The 17395-nt window shown below is 43.8% G+C and overlaps 1 protein-coding gene across 3 annotated transcripts in view; it reads right to left on the reverse strand.

Annotated features, from left to right (window-relative positions):
* Nucleotides 1-2977: 2977 nt before the first annotated feature.
* The window catches only part of LOC117356848 (ADP-ribosylation factor-like protein 6), a 37847-nt gene continuing 23429 nt past the window's right edge, over nucleotides 2978-17395 (reverse strand). For 2 of the 3 annotated variants that reach the window (XM_033936635.1, XM_033936644.1), the window contains 4 exons: nucleotides 12540-12634; nucleotides 9462-9609; nucleotides 5351-5406; nucleotides 2978-3501 (listed from right to left, as the gene is read on the reverse strand). In XM_033936635.1, coding sequence (XP_033792526.1) covers nucleotides 3476-3501; nucleotides 5351-5406; nucleotides 9462-9609; nucleotides 12540-12634 — 325 coding nt within the window. In that variant the 3' untranslated portion in view covers nucleotides 2978-3475. The remainder of the gene's footprint in view (nucleotides 3502-5350; nucleotides 5407-9461; nucleotides 9610-12539; nucleotides 12635-17395) is intronic. The other variant, XM_033936626.1, reaches the window with a different exon arrangement.

Raw genomic sequence — 17395 nt, forward strand, 5'->3', positions numbered from 1 at the left:
AAATCGAATCGAATCGAAAAATCGATTCAATAGGCTGAATCGAATCGAAATTTTTTTTCTTGAATCGGGCAGCACTAGTCTAGAAGTCTTAGGACTAGGGATTGGACCATGAGCTGAATTGTTTTCTGTCGGTCCTCGAGAGCCGTATTCCAGTCGGGTTTTCAGGATTTCCCCAATGAATATGCATGAGATCTATTTGCATGCACTGCTTTCAATGCATATTCATTGGGGAAATCCTGAAAACCCGACTGGAATACGGCTCTCGAGGACTGGCATAGGCGAATGATATTCAAATCCATTTAAGTGGCCAGAAGCGGCTCCTGGCCGATTAAATCACTTGTTTGGGGTGGGATGGAAGAGTCACATAACATAACATTGGCTGAAATGACTGATTAGAGCCTAACACTATCTTAGGGGTATGCTGGGGGCAGATGTCGATTAAAAAGCCAGTAAAATAAGAAAAACACAAAATGACTGGTTGCCATTCAGCAAATCACATATAATTGGAATGACTGGAGGAGATTAAATTATAACTTTTGGTGGAATTCTTTATGCCATATCTATAAAATGGAAAGATTTATTGCTTTACAAAGGGGATATTTTAAGAAATTTCAGGATGTGTGGAAACCATTAACAAAATATTGTCAGGATTAAGTAAAATTATTTCCCTTATTTTTATCAGTTTATGAGGTAGGGAGGGGGGTATTTTATTATTACATATATCATACAATAATGGAGTATATGGTTGGGAGGGATGGGAGAGGGGTAGGGATAAGAATGATTGTTTATAAGTGATGTATTTATTGTTACTGTGAATGAAAATATTTAACACATAATGTAATTTTTGAAAATGAATAAAGAATTTAAAAAAAAAAGAAAAATACAAATCCAGAAGCCAAAACATAAAAATATGGCACACCAAGTTTCAAGTTTTATTAGATTTGATAATTCGCTTATTGCATACTAAGCGAGTAACAATTAAAAATATGTTATATACAACCATAAAAAGGGGGGGGGAAGAAACCACTAACAGACAATACAGACGAACTGAGGTATATAGGGAAGGAACAAAGGTGAGTAAAAGTTACAAATTGCGGTTTCTCGAGAGAGAAGAAAACGAAAATCTAGTAGGGGAAAGAACATTAGGATTGGAGTTTTTTTAAAAAAAATTATTTTTAGAAAAATAAAAGAAACTTTACAATGAAATATTTTATAATCTAATTAAACTGATTAAAAAAGAATATGTTTTAGATATTAAAAGAAGCTTTAAAAAGGAAAGTTTTTAGGTTGGTTTTAAATAAGTTCAGGTTAAATGTCGATATTCAGTACTTAACTGACCAAAGTCAGCAGCTAAATAGGATGGTATAAAAGTCAGTCCTATCTTTAGATGGCACCCTATAGCCAGTTAAGTGATAAATGTTAACTGGAAGGTCTCTCTTTGCCTTCCTTGTGCTGTTTACAATTATTTTCAGTCGGATCCTTCTTCCACTTCTTGAAGGATTCTCTTTTGGTTCTAATAGTTTCTTTCACCTCACTCAATAACTGGGGTACAGAGGGAGCCCGGATTGGCTCAGACACTTAAGGCCCCTCCATTGGGTCTTTGGTGTCTGAGCCAATCAGGGCCTTAGGCCCTTCCCTGTGCATCCCAGAATGCACCAGGAAGGGGAAGACCCAACATTTTGGAGTAGCGGGCCTGCAAGCAGAAGGCACTGGACATCCCTCGTGCTGTCATCCAGGTTTTAGATACGGGGAGATCTGGTGGCAGGAGGGAGTGGGCATCTCTCCTGCCGATGACTGTAAAAGTGGGGAAGGGGTGAGCTTGGTTTGGGGGAGGGTTCTGAAATAAGTTGGCATCTCTCCTGCTGATTTTTACTGAAGTGTGTGGGCTTTCATCTGGTCCGGGGATGGGGGGGGGGGTTGCGGTGGCAGAAGGGAGTGGGCATCCCTCCTGCCTCTATTTCTGGTTCTGTGGAGATTGTCATCAGGGTGTGTTGGGGGGAGGGAGGCATTTTTTTTTAGCCACATCTATGGCCATAGGAAAAAGAAAGGCAGACCTTTTGGTAACACAGTTACCAACAGATCTAGATATGTCGATTTTTTCAGGTCGGTAGTACCATTCCAATTCTGGCATGCAAATGAAGTCATTAATATTAAAACCAACCATTCGATCAATGGCCTAACTGCACAGAAAACCACACGATGAGCCGTTCTGTGCATCGGGTCGGCAAATTTGAATGGTCGCTAAACTAGTCAAACTGGTTTAGCGACGACTGTTAGACGATCAGAGACTTCAACTGAACCATTTGATGATTATAATAATAATAATAATTTATTGTTTATATACCGCCAAAGCCAAAGTAGTTCGAGGCGGTTTACAATAAAGAAGAGACGGACATTCAGCGAAAAAAAACAATGAAGTCTTTGAGTACGTGAATATTTGTACAGAGTAAGGTTACATTGTAGGGGTGGGTTTACAATAAGAAGTAGATCGAGGCGGTTTACAATAAGACGGGCTGGTCATACAGCGTGAGATAAGCAGTGAAGTCTTTAGGAATTCTTGGTCACAAATCGGTTGAACAGTTTTCTGAATTTGAGGTAGGATGAGGAGTGCTTGATGATGCTGCTTAGCCAGTCGTTCTGTTGACTTGCTTGGAAGGCAAGCGTTCTGTCAAGGAATCTTTTGTATCGGCAGGTTTTTATTGTAGGGTGGCTAAACATATGTATTCTGCATGTAGGCTTGGTGGAGCAGTCTAGTTTAAAGTGGGAGACCAGGTACAGAGGGGCCAAACCGAGAATGGATTTGAAACAGAAGCAGGCGAATTTGAACAATACTCTTGCCTCCAAGGGCGGTATAGAAAAATAAAGTTATTATTATTATTCAATGCATCTTGTTCCCTGATGAGAGAGAGGCCAGGAATTCGGCTATAATGAGCTCTGACCTCTGTGCAGGAAATAACCTGAAAATCACCACATGAGCTACAAAGAGTAAAAGTGGTATATTTGAGACCACACAATTGAAATTATTACAAACATAATTTCCTATTAAACCCTCAACGCACAATGTACTAAAACACTTGTTTAATAATGTTATAATAGTTATTATACATTTTACATAAGAACTAAAACAGTGTCAACAAATTAAACAACAAAGACATTAACTCCTAGGAAAGTTTCTATATCAACTAGTGAGGTGTTTTTTTTCTAAATTCGATTTGCCCAGCACAATAAAATGCAGATGTGAAGCTTTTGCCAGTTTCGGGGGAAACGGTCTCATTCCTGATAGCGTACACTCAGCACTACATTCTTTGGACCCTTGAAGACAGTCTAAGGGGAACGACGAGAGCTCAGTTTTTGGTCCAACATCACTTTTGATCCACAGAAGGTGGTGGGTGGGCAGGGAGCGAGTTCTCCCTCTGTAGCAAAAGGTGGTTCGTTTTTGGGTTCTCCGTTGATGCTGTTTTTAACCTACAGCTTCTCATGTCTTCATCACTTGAATCTGGTCTGATGGCAACAGAAAATAAAATCAATAAACTATTCTAAAGAAATCACCCTGGGACATCAGACCACTAAAATTCAAAGCAAATAAAACATTTCCATTTTTATTCTCTCACCCCCCCCCCCCCACTAACATCTCTAAAGTAGACACTTGCATGAATGTGTTCTCATCTTTCTTTGGACAGAAACACTTTGCTGAGAGATATCCTGAGTCACTGCCTCCTCCTGAAACATGAGGTACACTTCTCCCTCCCTATTCGCGGGGGTTCGGGCCAGAGCCGGCCCACGAATAGGGAAAAATCGCGAATAACTTTTGGCCGGCTCTGACCCACCCCCGGACCTTACCTGGTGGCCTAGCCGTGACGTGGGGCAGGAGCGATCTTTCTACACTCCTGCCCCGTGCAGAGCCATGCTGCCGAGTTCCTGTGGTCTCTCGAGAATACAACAAGAACTCCTGGTTGTAGTCTTGCGAGATCACGGGAACTCACAACACGGCTCTGCATGGGGCAGGAGTGTAGGAAGATCGCTCCTGCCCCACGTCACGGCTAGACCACCAGGTAAGGTCCATGCTCCGATCGCCCCCCCATCCCCCCCCACTGCCTCTGATCGCTTCCCTCCAAGTCCCAGGGCTGTTTTTTTTCAATGCCAACGAGCGATTCTCAGGGGGGGCCTGGGGGAAAAACCGCAAACATGGAAACCGTGAATAGGGAGGGGGAAGTGTACTGCACATAGAAAAGGAAGCATTTAACGCAGGAGTAAAAAACCGTGGAGCATTACAGTTATTCTCTTAACAAGTGGAATGGCTGTTCCTCATTAGAAGAAAGTCCCTTGTATCACAGTGCCCCACCATAGTCTCGATCTTATATTCTATACCCCAAGTAAGCCTCGGCTAACCTCCAGCCCTCAGCCTCTCAGGAAAGAGACATAGGGCCAGTTTCACCAACCTGCCCGATCGGGTCTGATCAGGGCAGGTCCAACGAATTCAGCAAACTAAAATATGTAGATGAGGACGATCGGAGGAACGCTCCCATCTGCTGGCACTGAGAGATTCGGCAAAGTCAGGTCAGGAGAAAACCGGGGCGGCGATGCGGGGATTCAGGGTGAGCAGGCAGGAAAGGGTGGCGAGCAGGGCTTCCAGAGTTGGAAAGACGTTTTCGATGGGTCCCCAGCAGTCATTTGTTCAGTTGATCGGCCAGCCCAGTCGGATGTGAAATTTTGTGTTGTGAATCGCGTCCGTTTCCCCTCATTTGCACACACAGATTCGAAGCAGATCGCGGGAGAGGTTAGTGAATGGGGCCTGAGGGAAATCTGGTCGCAAACCGATTGGTACACGATCAGTTTGCTTTGTGAATCTAGCCCATAGATAAGATTCAGTGGCATAGCAAGGGTAGGAGACAGCTGGGGCGGTGGCACCCTCCCTTCCCCCTGTACCTCTAAATCTTTGCCAGCACAAGCAGCTTCTTTGGCTTTCCCTCCAATGTCACTTCCTGGCCCTGCGACCTGTAAGTGATTTCAGAGGAGCCAGATTGGAGCGAGCAACAGGCCGGAGATGTTACTTTCACTGCCAAAGATTTAAAGAGGTACGAGGCAGAGGAAAGGAGGGTGCGAGTGGGGATGGAGAGGTGCTGGCAGCCCCACCAAGACAGCGTGCGGGGCTACCCCCTCCCCCCCATGCCATTGGATAGACTGATACTTTCTAGAAGCACAGCCTTTTATTCAGACTCAGAAAACAGAACAACATGAGCTTTTCTCATTCTTTCTCTGGTAAAATCAGACTTGGAGGTGGTACCGACTGTGTGATTCAAAAATAATGGGTGTGAAATGAAAAATCTGAGCAGTGAAGCGCTAGACCTACCTTGCAGCCAGTCCACGCCTTCCTGCAACCCTTCTCCTGTAATGCCGTTGCTGGCACTGAAACACATCAAATGTGGAGGGGGGGGGGTTTAGCACAGCTCACTCAGGTGGGGAGGCCAAGTAATACCAATTTTGCCTATGTGTCTTTATAAAACTCTGCAGAAACAGCAGCCACAATGCAACGGCTCGGGAACAAGTGTAAATATAAACAGCTGATGTACGTGTGGAAGTGAGCACTTTATAATCCACTAACAAAGATCCTTCTCAATATCAGGAAATCAAATTCCAGTATTCAAAATAAATGGAGAAAAAAAGTACCTCAGTATATGTCATAGAGCTCCACATAAAATTAGATCAGACTAAAACCATCACCAGCCTTAACAAAAAATAACTCCTCCATTCAGGTTTAGGAATTCTGGACTTGGCAGTAAAGGGAAAAAAAGTCCATATTTGAAGGAACAAAGTTATAATCCTTTGGGGAGAAGATTATCTCCTTTTTTTAAATTAATTACTTCAAGACTCACCCCACACTTTGCCCAAAGTCCTCACCTGGGTCACATATTTTTATAAAAGGACTCTTATGTGTCTGAATTCAAAAGGGCCTGGGATCTCTCGGAGAGAGAGAGATAATGGTTACTGAGGATGGGCCATTTGGCCTTTATCTGCCGTCATGTTTCTATGAAATTACCCCCGGAATGAACAGTTGGCTGAAACAGAAACTTCATTTGAGGTTTATAGGTCTGATTCCATGAAATGTTTTTTTCACCAATATGTAGAGATGCAGGGAAGGGGGATCTGGAGGCAAACTGGCTTATCAGAGCGAGAACTTGCACGCTCCATCTCATAATATGGAGAGATGAACTTTTGGACATCCATAAAAGTCCAAATTCTCTTTATTAAGAGAAAGGTGTCCTCACCACTACAGTTTGCTTTCCTCTGCTGTAGACCCTGCACCTTTTTAGAGCTTATGCAGGGAAGATGCACAGGAACTTATGCAATGCCCGAGTCATTCCATGTCAACCATTGAAAGATTAGGTTTCTTACCTCTGCTAATTTTCCTTCTTGTAAATCTTCTCTGGCAGCTGAACGGCAGGTATCTTGTATCTCTATTAGCTTCAGCTGCAGGGCAACTAAAAGATCCCTCCCCTTTGGGCTACCTGCCCGGGAGCTTCCTGTCTTGCTCAGTTAGTAGAAAAGCCACGTAGACCTATGACAACAGGAAACAGAAGAAAAGAGAGAGAGGGCGTGGGAACTCCCGCTAACAGTTAATTTCTGCTCAATATCGTGTCACATCAAAAATTACGGCCAAAAATGGCCACCTGGAAACAAACAGATAATGCAATCATCATAAACTGCAAAACTCAAGAAATCCTGGAACATTGACACAGCCTGAAGATCAGAAGCCCCCCCTACGGGAACCCCCACTAACCCTTAAACCCAACAAAGGGGAATACGCATGAAATATTTTTTTTTTCCAATTGGTAAGGCTGGTCAAAGACAGAAATCCAGCTTACCAGTTACTGAATAGGCGACCTGTGAATCGGACAAAAAACAGATGGGCGGGCGTTCAACTGCCAGAGAATATTTACAAGAAGGAAGATTAGCGGAGGTAAGAAACCTAATCTTTCATTCTTGTACAATCTCTCTGGAAGCTAAACGACTGGGACATACCAAAGCAGTCTCCAAAACTCAGGGAGGGCCTGATGAGCCTGCCGCATGAACAGAAACGCCAAAGACCATATCACTCGTAGACGCCACATCAAGCCTGGAAAACTTGGAAAAGATTAAGTGGCCTCTCGACAAGTCTCTACAGGTGAGACCGTGTAAGACTCAGCCCACGAAGAAGCCATTTCTCAGGAGAGTGAGCTTCCACCCCCAAGGCGAGGCTTCTTCTTTACTGCCACACAGGCCGCAGAAATAGCCGCTCGCATTCAACATGAAATAGAAGTTTCAGAAGCAGGCCGGCCCCAATGTGCGGGGCCCGCCAGGACAAACAGATGGGCCAACAGACATAAGACAGTAGTGGCCCCTAGGTCTCCCAAGAGACGACGTCAGATAGCTAGAGACCGCAGAACATGGACCTAGGACGTGGAACCCGAAGGAATAAAGGCCGGCAACTGAACTCCCTGGTTTATAAGAAAATAAGAAACCACTTTTGGAAGAAAAGAAGACACAGTCCTCAAAATCACCGCCAACTTTGTGACGCGGAGAAAAGGATCTCTACACGACAAAGCAGGAAGCTCTGACACTTGCCATGTAGAAGTGACCACCACCAGGAAGACGGTCTTAATGATAAGATCCGTTAGAGAGATCGCATCCAGGGGTTCACAGAATTAACTGAGATGAAACCAAGCAGTGAAGCTGCAGGATCAAACTGAGCAAGACAGGAAGCTCCCGGGCAGGTAGCCCAAAGGAGAGGGATCTTTTAGTTGCCTTGCAGCTGAAGCTAATAGAGATACAAGATCCCAGAGCGATTGTACAAGAACTCAGAATTCCATGAACTTTTATGTATGAGTAACCTAAGCTCTTAAACGAAGCTGTACAAAATATTAGACTAAGGTTTCCTGAACTAGAGCATCTGATATGAGGGGTCTGTACACAGCCTGAACCAAAGTGGCTAATTTCAGCATCTACAGTACATAAACCAAAACTGGTTGAAAGCTCAAATTTGGCTTAGCTATACAGTTTTTAAATTCACAAATACTGATGAAATTACCCAGATTAGATGACTTTTTCCATTATTGCCCAAGAAAATGGGCCAAACAATTCATCATTCAAAACAAGGCTCATACTTTAGTCATCTATAAAACTGAAAATATTTTATCAACTGCCTCATAACTTTACAAGTATATGATAAATGCTGGTTTCTGTGCAAATGTAAATTATGAGCTGTCCAGCAAGAGGCCCTGTAAAACTATGGCCCCGTAAACCTGTGCTTTAATTTTGCCTTGTTTTCAGGCCACGTGGGCCAGCTTAGATTTTTTTTATTATACCACAAGAAAGAGCATCTTTTCTTCTACAAAGGATGAAGGTCGGCATTTTACTCCCAGACCTTTTGTGGCCTTTAAAACTGCTTGAAACACAAGTATGTTCCGTGATGCATTGACATTGTGAATATATATTGGATTACTCTTACAGGTTCTCAATGAACTGGTAACCCCATCGCCTAGTAACCTCAATGAACTGGTAACTCCATTGCCTAGTAACCTCAATGAACTAGTAACTCCATCGCCTAGTAACCTCAATGAACTGGTAACCCCATCGCCTAGTAACCTCAATGAACTGGTAACTCCATTGCCTAGTAACCTCAATGAACTGGTAACCCCATCGCCTAGTAACCTCAATGAACTGGTAACCCCATCGCCTAGTAACCTCAATGAACTGGTAACTCCATTGCCTAATAACCTCAATGAACTGGTAACCCCATCGCCTAGTAACCTCAATGAACTGGTAACCCCATCGCCTAGTAACCTCAATGAACTGGTAACTCCATCGCCTACGGGTCATGCCCAATAGTCAGGCAAGGCCAGCCACAGGTGATATTTTTTGCGGAGCACCTTCCTCCTACCCTATGTCACCCCATCATATAACTGTCTTTCTACCCCTTCCCAAATCTAATTGATGTTACCTTGCTGTCCTTACAGCACCTCTTGTTGTACACCGTCTTGAACTGAAAAGGTATGACGGGATATAAATCAAGCTATTATTCTTATTCTTTTGTTTATGTATACGTAATAGTCATGCTGGGTCAGACCAATGGTCCATCTAGCCCAGTATCCTGTTTCTAACAGTGACCAATCTAGATCACAATACCTGGAAAAAATCCAAACAATAGCAACATTTCATGCCACTGGGCAAGTTTATAAATTTAACCTGAGCAGATAATCCATTGCTCTTCATACTTAGGGCTCCTTTTACAAAGCCATGGTAGAGGTTTCTACTGCGGGCCGTCGAGGTAAATGCTCCGACACTCCTAGGAATTCTATGAATATCGGAGCATTTACCTTGACGGCCTGCGGTAGAAACCTCTACCGCAATTTTGTAAGCACCAGCGTTAATCAGCTGGTAAAATGACCCCTCAAAAGAACAGCAGAGGAGAAAAGGATCCTTACCAAATGTGCCAGGGTTTATCTTTGATGTTTTCTAAAGACAGCAACTGGGAGACTTTCACAGATGAAAGGGCTTCCCGGAGGTCCATCTTGTTAGCAAAGAACAAAATGGGGATTCGCCGATGTTTAATATCTAGAGGCATAAAAGAACCTTTTTAAGAGAAAATGTAACAATATAAAAATCCCAGAATGATTTTTGCTCGCAATTTATGCTCGAGATGAGTTTTTTCTTTTGTTTTCATGTTATTTGTAAAACCTTCACTTTAGCCAGGAAAGTTTAAAACAAATCTCTCTGTTCCTTTACTATTTGGAGACGTTTGGCTCTCTTTTGCTTTTTAGGCCACTTTTCCTCTCGGCTTCCTTTTAATAGAATAGTTGAGAGCTTCGTTCCAGCCCGACTGTTTTTCAGTGGCTTCAGGTCTGTGTTGAGTTCTGTGAAAAGGTTTTGAAAATCCTGTGGGTTTTCTACCCTGTTAAAGTGAAGTGAGCTTAGGGTTTGGCTGCCGTTGTACCTGGATTAGTTGCCCTGAGCCTGTGTCTAGCAGGGAGGGGCCATTTCCTGGGGGTGCCTGAACTGCTTGAGACAAAGATTTTGGAGCACATGTGCTTAGCTTTCCTTCTGAATTATATATGGTTGATTTTGCTCTCAGTGTACTTGCCAATTTCCTGTTCACCTTCCAACATTGCTTCCTAACTGGGCCTAAATCTCTCTTAGAGAGCAAAGTTAAAAAATCTGCTATAATAAAACCCTTAGCGCGAATGTGCACTTCAAACTCTGAGGGTCCGTGATCCGTGGTGCCATGCCTGCGCATGTGCAGTACACCGCCGAGCGCCAGCAGTTGGCTGCTGGGGTTGATATGCTACGGGCTGTAGGGGGCGTGCGTGTGGAACGGGTGGGGGGGAGGGGAGAGGGGGTTTCTGCTCTTCCGGTCTGGCTGACACATTTTAGCGGGTGTGGTGTCCCCCTTCTCACTCGCACTGACATAGAAGATGAGGCTACAAAAGGTAAAAACTGGCAGTTTCTATATCGGGGCACACAGATAGTGTGTGAGAACATGACTGTGGCTCTTCAGCGTTGAGGGGTGCTGCTGGACAGGGGGAGCAGGGAAGGGGTACTGCTGGACACGGAAGAGGTAAAAGGAAGGGAGAAGAGCTACTGCTGGACAGGGGGAGCAGGGAAAGGAGAAGGCCTACTGCTGGACAGGGGGAGCAGGGAAGGGGTGCTGCTGGACAGGGGTGAGGTAAAAGGAAGGGAGAAGGCCTACTGCTGGACAGGGTGCAGGGAAGGGGTGCTGCTGGTCAGGGGGGAGGTAAAAGGTAGGGAGAAGGGCTACTGCTGGACGGGGCAGGGAAGGTGTATTGCTGGACAGGGGGGAGAGACAGAAAGAAAAACACACAGACAGTGGGCCAGGGAGAGAGACAGAAAGAAAGACAGACAGAAAGAAAGAAAGAAAGGGGGCAGGAAAAGAGAAAGACAGACAGAAAGTTAGAAAGAAAGGCCTAAGTCTACACATCTATTCTAGCACCTGTTAATGTAACGGGCTAAAAAACTAGTATACAGTATATATTCTATCCCATTACTATTCTTCGATGTTTGCCTCTTCTCTGACTTTTATTCCCTCCCTCCCCACACCATAGCCTCAATCCATTCAAAATTCTACTGCATGACTTATATTCCACCGGTGTCGCTATGATCAGACTATCCCCCTCCTCAAGTCCCTTCATTGGCTCCCCCTCTCCATTTCCACATTGAGTTCAAACTCCTTCTGTTGACTCTCCTACAAGTTCCTCAGTATCTCTCCTTATTAGGGCTGCACATAAATTAAAATTTTTAATCGCACAATTAATCGAATAGTGCCCCCCCCCACACACATTCCCTCTTGTACAGAGCAAAATATAGACAGCAGAAGTAAATTCTCAGAACATGTTTCAACTACTAAACTGAAAATAAAATCATGTTTCTTACCTTTGCTGTCTTTTATTTATTTTTCTAATCATTTTATTCCTCCTCTCGGTGCTCTGAACTCTTGTTTCCAGGGCCGCCTGTCCATTCACTATTTCTTTTCTCTCCTCTTTTCTTCTTCATTCCCTGCCCAATATCTCTCTTTCACATCCCATTTTCTTCAATTTTTCTGTCTCCTCAAATCTTTATACTTTCCAGCTCTTCCTTTTCCCTCCATTCATGGGCAAGAAAACAAGGCGGCAGCCAGTCCACTAGATCCACCGTGTGAGAGTATTTTTAATACAGATCTTATGTACATTTGTCTACTGTTTGATCTGCTTCTTTGTTCTGAAACTCCATCCATGGGTGGCATCTCCTCCATTCCCTTCTCCTACCCTCTGTTTCTGTCCACCATCTTTTCTCTTTCCTCCATTCCTATTTACAACATTTGTCCCTCTCTTTTTCTACATCCCCAGTAGCCACTTCCCCCTTTCCGCTCTTCCACAATTCTCACCAAAGTAACAAATCCAGGACACGCACTGCACCCTAAAAATAAAGGAATGTTAAAGCAATAACATAACATAAATCTTTATTTATATACCGCGAAAGCCTTTCGGTTCGAGGCGGTTTACAGAAAAAGTGGCTGAGAAGAGTCAGCGAACCACATCAAAGGGGAGAGAACTGAAAGTTGGAAAGATCGCAGAGAGGGAGTTTAAGCAGGACTTTACAAAGAGGGAAGGTTAATAAAGGTAAGGATGTTCATAGTCTGAGAGCAGCAACATGGAGTAAAGTGGGTCGTTAAGTTTGGAGAAGAGGTACATTTTTAGGAGCTTTGTCAAGTGCATGTAGGATGTGGATGCTCTGACTAGTTGGCTCCATTCAGAGTAGGAGTCTCTTGATGAATCTCCTCAGATCGTTAAATCATATAAGACATATATTGGACAGATGTTGTTTTGTTCTCCTTAGATATGTCAGCAGCCTTTGACCTGGTGGATCATAAAATCTTGCTGCAACGCCTAGAAGATCTTCAAATTACTGGCCTCGCTCTCCAGTGGTTTCAGTTGTATTTAACTGATCGTACTTAGTCAACTATTCAAATACCGTTTCTCATTTGAAATAAAAAGAAGGAGTAACCTCACCTGGATGACTCAGGAGAGTCTCAAGTTCCTCCTTGGCTACAATCATTCTTAGCTTGTCACTGCTGTCAATGACAAAGATAATGGCCTGACCTTCCCTGCAAGACAGAAGAAGAAAGTGGCAAATCTCAGTATTAGACTTACATGTTAAAATACATAGGAAGATAAGAGATGCCATACTGGGACAGACCAAAGGTCCTTTAAGTCCAGTATCCTGTGTCCGTCCCAAGTACCTGACGGAATCCCAAATAGTGGCAACATTCCAGAGCTGAGATTGTGATGTCATAATGCCTCATTCCACCAATGCCTCAGAGCCAACCGCATCAGTGATGTCACCATGGCTTCATTAAGAACATAAGAACATAAGCAGTGCCTCCGCCGGGTCAGACCATAGGTCCATCCCGCCCAGCAGTCCGCTCCCGCGGCGACCCAAACAGGTCACGACCTGTCTGAATCACCAGAAGGGGCTCCCTTGCCACCTTGGTTTTTCATTGAAGTCCTATCTTCCCATCGAAGTCCTAACCCTCCGGTCTTGCACATGCACGACCTGGTTGGGTGTCTATACTTATTACCTGGTTAGCTTTCTATACTTGTGTTACATCCCAGCACCTCTCTCAGTATCCCACGATCCCTTTATCCCTCAGGAATCCGTCCAATCTCTGTTTGAATCCCTGTACCGTATTCTGCCTGATCACTTCCTCCGGTAGCGCATTCCAAGTGTCCACGACCCTTTGGGTGAAAAAAAACTTCCTTGCATTTGTTTTGAACCTATCTCCCTTCAGTTTCTCCGAATGCCCCCTCGTACCTGTTGTCCCCTTCAGTCTGAAGAATCTGTCTCTATCCACCCTCTCTATGCCCCTCATGATCTTGAAGGTCTCTATCATATCTCCCCTGAGCCTCCTTTTTTCCAGAGAGAAGAGCCCCAGCCTATCCAACCTCTTGGCGTATGGGCAGTGTTCCAGCCCTCTTACCAGTTTCGTTGCTCTCCTTTGGACTCTCTCAAGTACCGCCATGTCCTTTTTGAGGTGCGGCGACCAATACTGAACGCAGTATTCCAGATGTGGACGCACCATCGCTCGATACAATGGCATGATGACTTCCCGCGTCCTGGTTGTTATGCCCCTCTTTATGATGCCCAGCATCCTGTTGGCTTTTTTTGAGGCTGCTGCGCACTGTGCAGATGGCTTCAGTGATGCATCCACCAGCATACCCAAGTCTCTCTCAAGTCTGCTGTCTCCCAACAATGCCCCCCCCCCAATTTGTAGTTGAACAACGGGTTCTTTTTCCCTATATGCATGACCTTGCATTTTTCCACGTTAAAGCGTATTTGCCATTTGTTTGCCCAGTCTTCCAGCTTGTCCAGGTCCCTTTGCAGGTCCTCACACTCCTCCCTGGACCTAATTCTGCCGCACAGTTTGGTATCGTCTGCAAATTTACTTGGCTCACATAAGAGCATAAGAACAGCCATTAAGTACTTATGTTTATGTTGGGTGGGAACCATAAAGAGAGATTAAACTTTATGGAACAAAAATGGATTTATACTTTAAATTCTGTCCTACCCATGGGTTTAAATCCTGAAATTGAATGGATGACATTAATATAAGAAAAACTGTTTGTTTGCTAGATCAGAGAGAGGGGGGTCGTGTTCAGCGCTAAGACTGATGTCATCACGTTTACAAGGGTTTGGTTACTTAATGCTTGAACGCCGTGGCCATGTTTCCTGGTTAAATCTGCAAATGAGGGGAACATGAGCCGTTTGATTTAAGGTTTGTGCCATTAAGAGTTACAAATATATTTCACCTATTTATCAAGAATATGTATGGTTACTGTACAACTTTATTTATATACATTTATAGGGGGAATTCCTTGATAAAGCCCTCTGGGCGAAACATAGATCTCTGTCGGAGTGCCTAAATGAGTATCTGTATTTAAAATAATTATTTAAAGTAGGAAATATTGAGACCGATGATGACTTTGGGTGCCTGAATACTGTATGTTTAAAAAGTTTACTGGCATACAGGCGGTACTGCTGAGGTCTATAAGTATAAACATAAGTACAAGTTCAATAAGACTCTAATGTGATCTAGTGTGATGTTTTGAAGTGGAGTCTTGAGAGAAAAAGAGTAAAGATAGAGCCGGATTTTGAAGATGTTTTAAAAAGAGCATAAGTAGTTTAGATTTTGCAAATATGAAGGATTTGAGAGCAGTTTATGTGCAGGGTGGTATATATGATTAGACTAGATGGGGATCTGTAATAACAAAGCTCTAAGACAGTGGTCTCAAACTCAAACCTTTTGCGGGGCCACATTTTGGATTTGTAGGTACTTGGAGGGCCGCAGAAAAAATAGTTAATGTCATATTAAAGAAATGACAATTTTGCATGAGGTGAAACTCTTTATAGTTTATAAATCTTCCCCCTGCCCGAAGGCCTGCATGTTCTCCCTTGAAGCATCCTCTAGCTTCCCCCCACCATGGCCTCCTGGTCTTAGTTTCAGCTAATTACCGCAACCTGCAGAGAGGATCGCTGGTGCTGTAGCGTTCCTTTCAGGATGCCATTGACCTTCGCAGCACGTTCCCTCTGCCGCGGTCCCGCCCCTCTTCTGACGTCAGGAGCAGGATCGCGGTAGAGGGAACATGCTGCTGAGGACGACGGCAGCCTGCAAGGAATGCTACAATACCAGCGATCCTCTCTGCAGTTTGCAGTAATTATCTGAAGGTAAGAGCGGGAGGCCAAGGGGGAAGCCGAAGGACGCTGCAAAGAGCGAGCAGCACTAGTACAGACAGCATTAGTATAGACCGCAGGCCGCAAAATAGTACCTGGCGGGCCATATGTCGCCCCCGGGCCGCGGGTTTCAGACCACTGCTCTAAGAGATTTTATGATCTGAACAAGAAAGACACTATAATATACCCATCCTGCTAGTTTAATATTATTTAAGAAGTTTGCACTTCACAGTTGGGTTGATTTCCATTTCAAGTGACACACAAGATTAATAAGGAGTAAATTAATGTGGCATGTTTTGCCCTTAAGACTAAACTGATTTTCTAGTGTGGGCAAGAATATTAATAAAAGCCTCCTCTGATATCCTAGGAATAAGCAGTGAATTTCCCCAAGCCATCTCAATAATGGCCTATGGACTTCCCTTTTAGGAATTTATCCAAACCTTTTTTTAAACACTGCTAAGCTAACTGATTTCACCACCTTTTATGGCAATGAATTCCAGAGTTTAATTATTCCTTGTGTGAAGAAATATTTTCCTCAGTCTGTTAATATAAGAAAAGTCTTACTGGGTCAGACCAATGGTCCATCAAGCCCAGTAGCCCGTTCTCACGGTGGACAATTCAGGTCACTAGTACCTGGCCAAAATCTACTACTTAGTAGTAGCTCCATCACATGCCCCCTAGTCCTAGTATTTTTGGAAAGAGTGAACAACCGATTCACATCTACCCTTTCCACTGCACTCAATATTTTATAGACCTCTTATCATATCACCCCTAAACCATCTCTTCTCCAAGCTGAAGAGTCCCAGCTGCTTTAGCCTCCTCATAGGGAAGTCGTCCCATCCCCTTTATCATTTTCATTGCCCTTCTCTGTACCTTTCCTAATTCCGCTACATCTTTTTTGATACTGTATATGGTGACCAAAACTGCACACAGTATTCGAGGTGCGGCCAAACCATAGAGCAATAGAAGGGCATAATAACATTTTCATCTTTGTTTTCCATTCCTTTCTTGATAACCTTAAACGGAACGGCACCCACCCACCTAAACAACCGTCTAAACAGGAACCTCTCAACCAGACAGAGGAGAACCCAATCCCCTTTCTCCTTCCCCCCCTTTTAAAGGAACTAAACGCAAAAAGATGTATGACAACTTACTTGCAACACATGCAGCTAAATTGGACCCCTCCATCACCAACCTACTGACAGCATCAACTGACCTCAAGGCTTTCCGCAAAGAAATCAAGACCCTACTATTCAAGAAATTCACCCAAACGTCCTAATCCCTTCCTTTTCCCCTCTCTCCCCCTCTTAGAATCTACTCATCAAAATTGCTTTAGACCTTACGCCTTAATTGTAATTTGTATTTCTCTTCCTGGAAATGTCCAGTTATCGTTCTGATGTAATCCGCTTAGAACTGAAAGGTACAGGCGGAATATAAGCCAGTAATGTAATGTAATGTAATGTAATAATTCCTAATATTCTATTAGCTTTCTTAGTCAGTCCGCACATTGAGCTGAGGGTTGCAACGTATCCTCAACAATGACACCTAGATCCTTTACCTGGGCAGTGACTCCTAACATGCTTCATTTTATATGATTATGGATGTTTTTATTACATAGTAACATAGTACATGACAGCAGATAAAGACCCTAATGGTCCATCCAGTCTGCCCAACCTGATTCAATTTAAATTTTTTTCTTAGCTATTTCTGGGCAAGAATCCAAAGCTCTACCCAGTACTGTGCTTGGGTTCCTACTGCCGAAATCTCCATCAAAACTTACTCCATCACATCTACACCCTCCCAGCCATTGAAGCCCTCCCCTGCCCATCCTCCACCAAACGGCCATACACAGACACAGACTGTGCAAGTCTGCCCAGTAACTGGCCTAGTTCAATCTTTAATCTTATTTTCTGATTCTAAATCTTCTGTGTTCATCCCACGCTTCTTTGAACTCAGTCACAGTTTTACTCTCCACCACCTCTCTCGGGAGCGCATTCCAGGCATCTACCACCCTCTCCGTAAAGTAGAATTTCCTAACATTGCCTTTGAATCTACCACTCCTCAACCTCAAATTATGTCCTCTGGTTTTACCATTTTCCTTTCTCTGGAAAAGATTTTGTTCTACATTAATACCCTT

This window comes from Geotrypetes seraphini, chromosome 1 (assembly GCF_902459505.1).
Source record: "Geotrypetes seraphini chromosome 1, aGeoSer1.1, whole genome shotgun sequence".
Taxonomy (NCBI): Eukaryota; Metazoa; Chordata; class Amphibia; order Gymnophiona; family Dermophiidae; genus Geotrypetes; species Geotrypetes seraphini.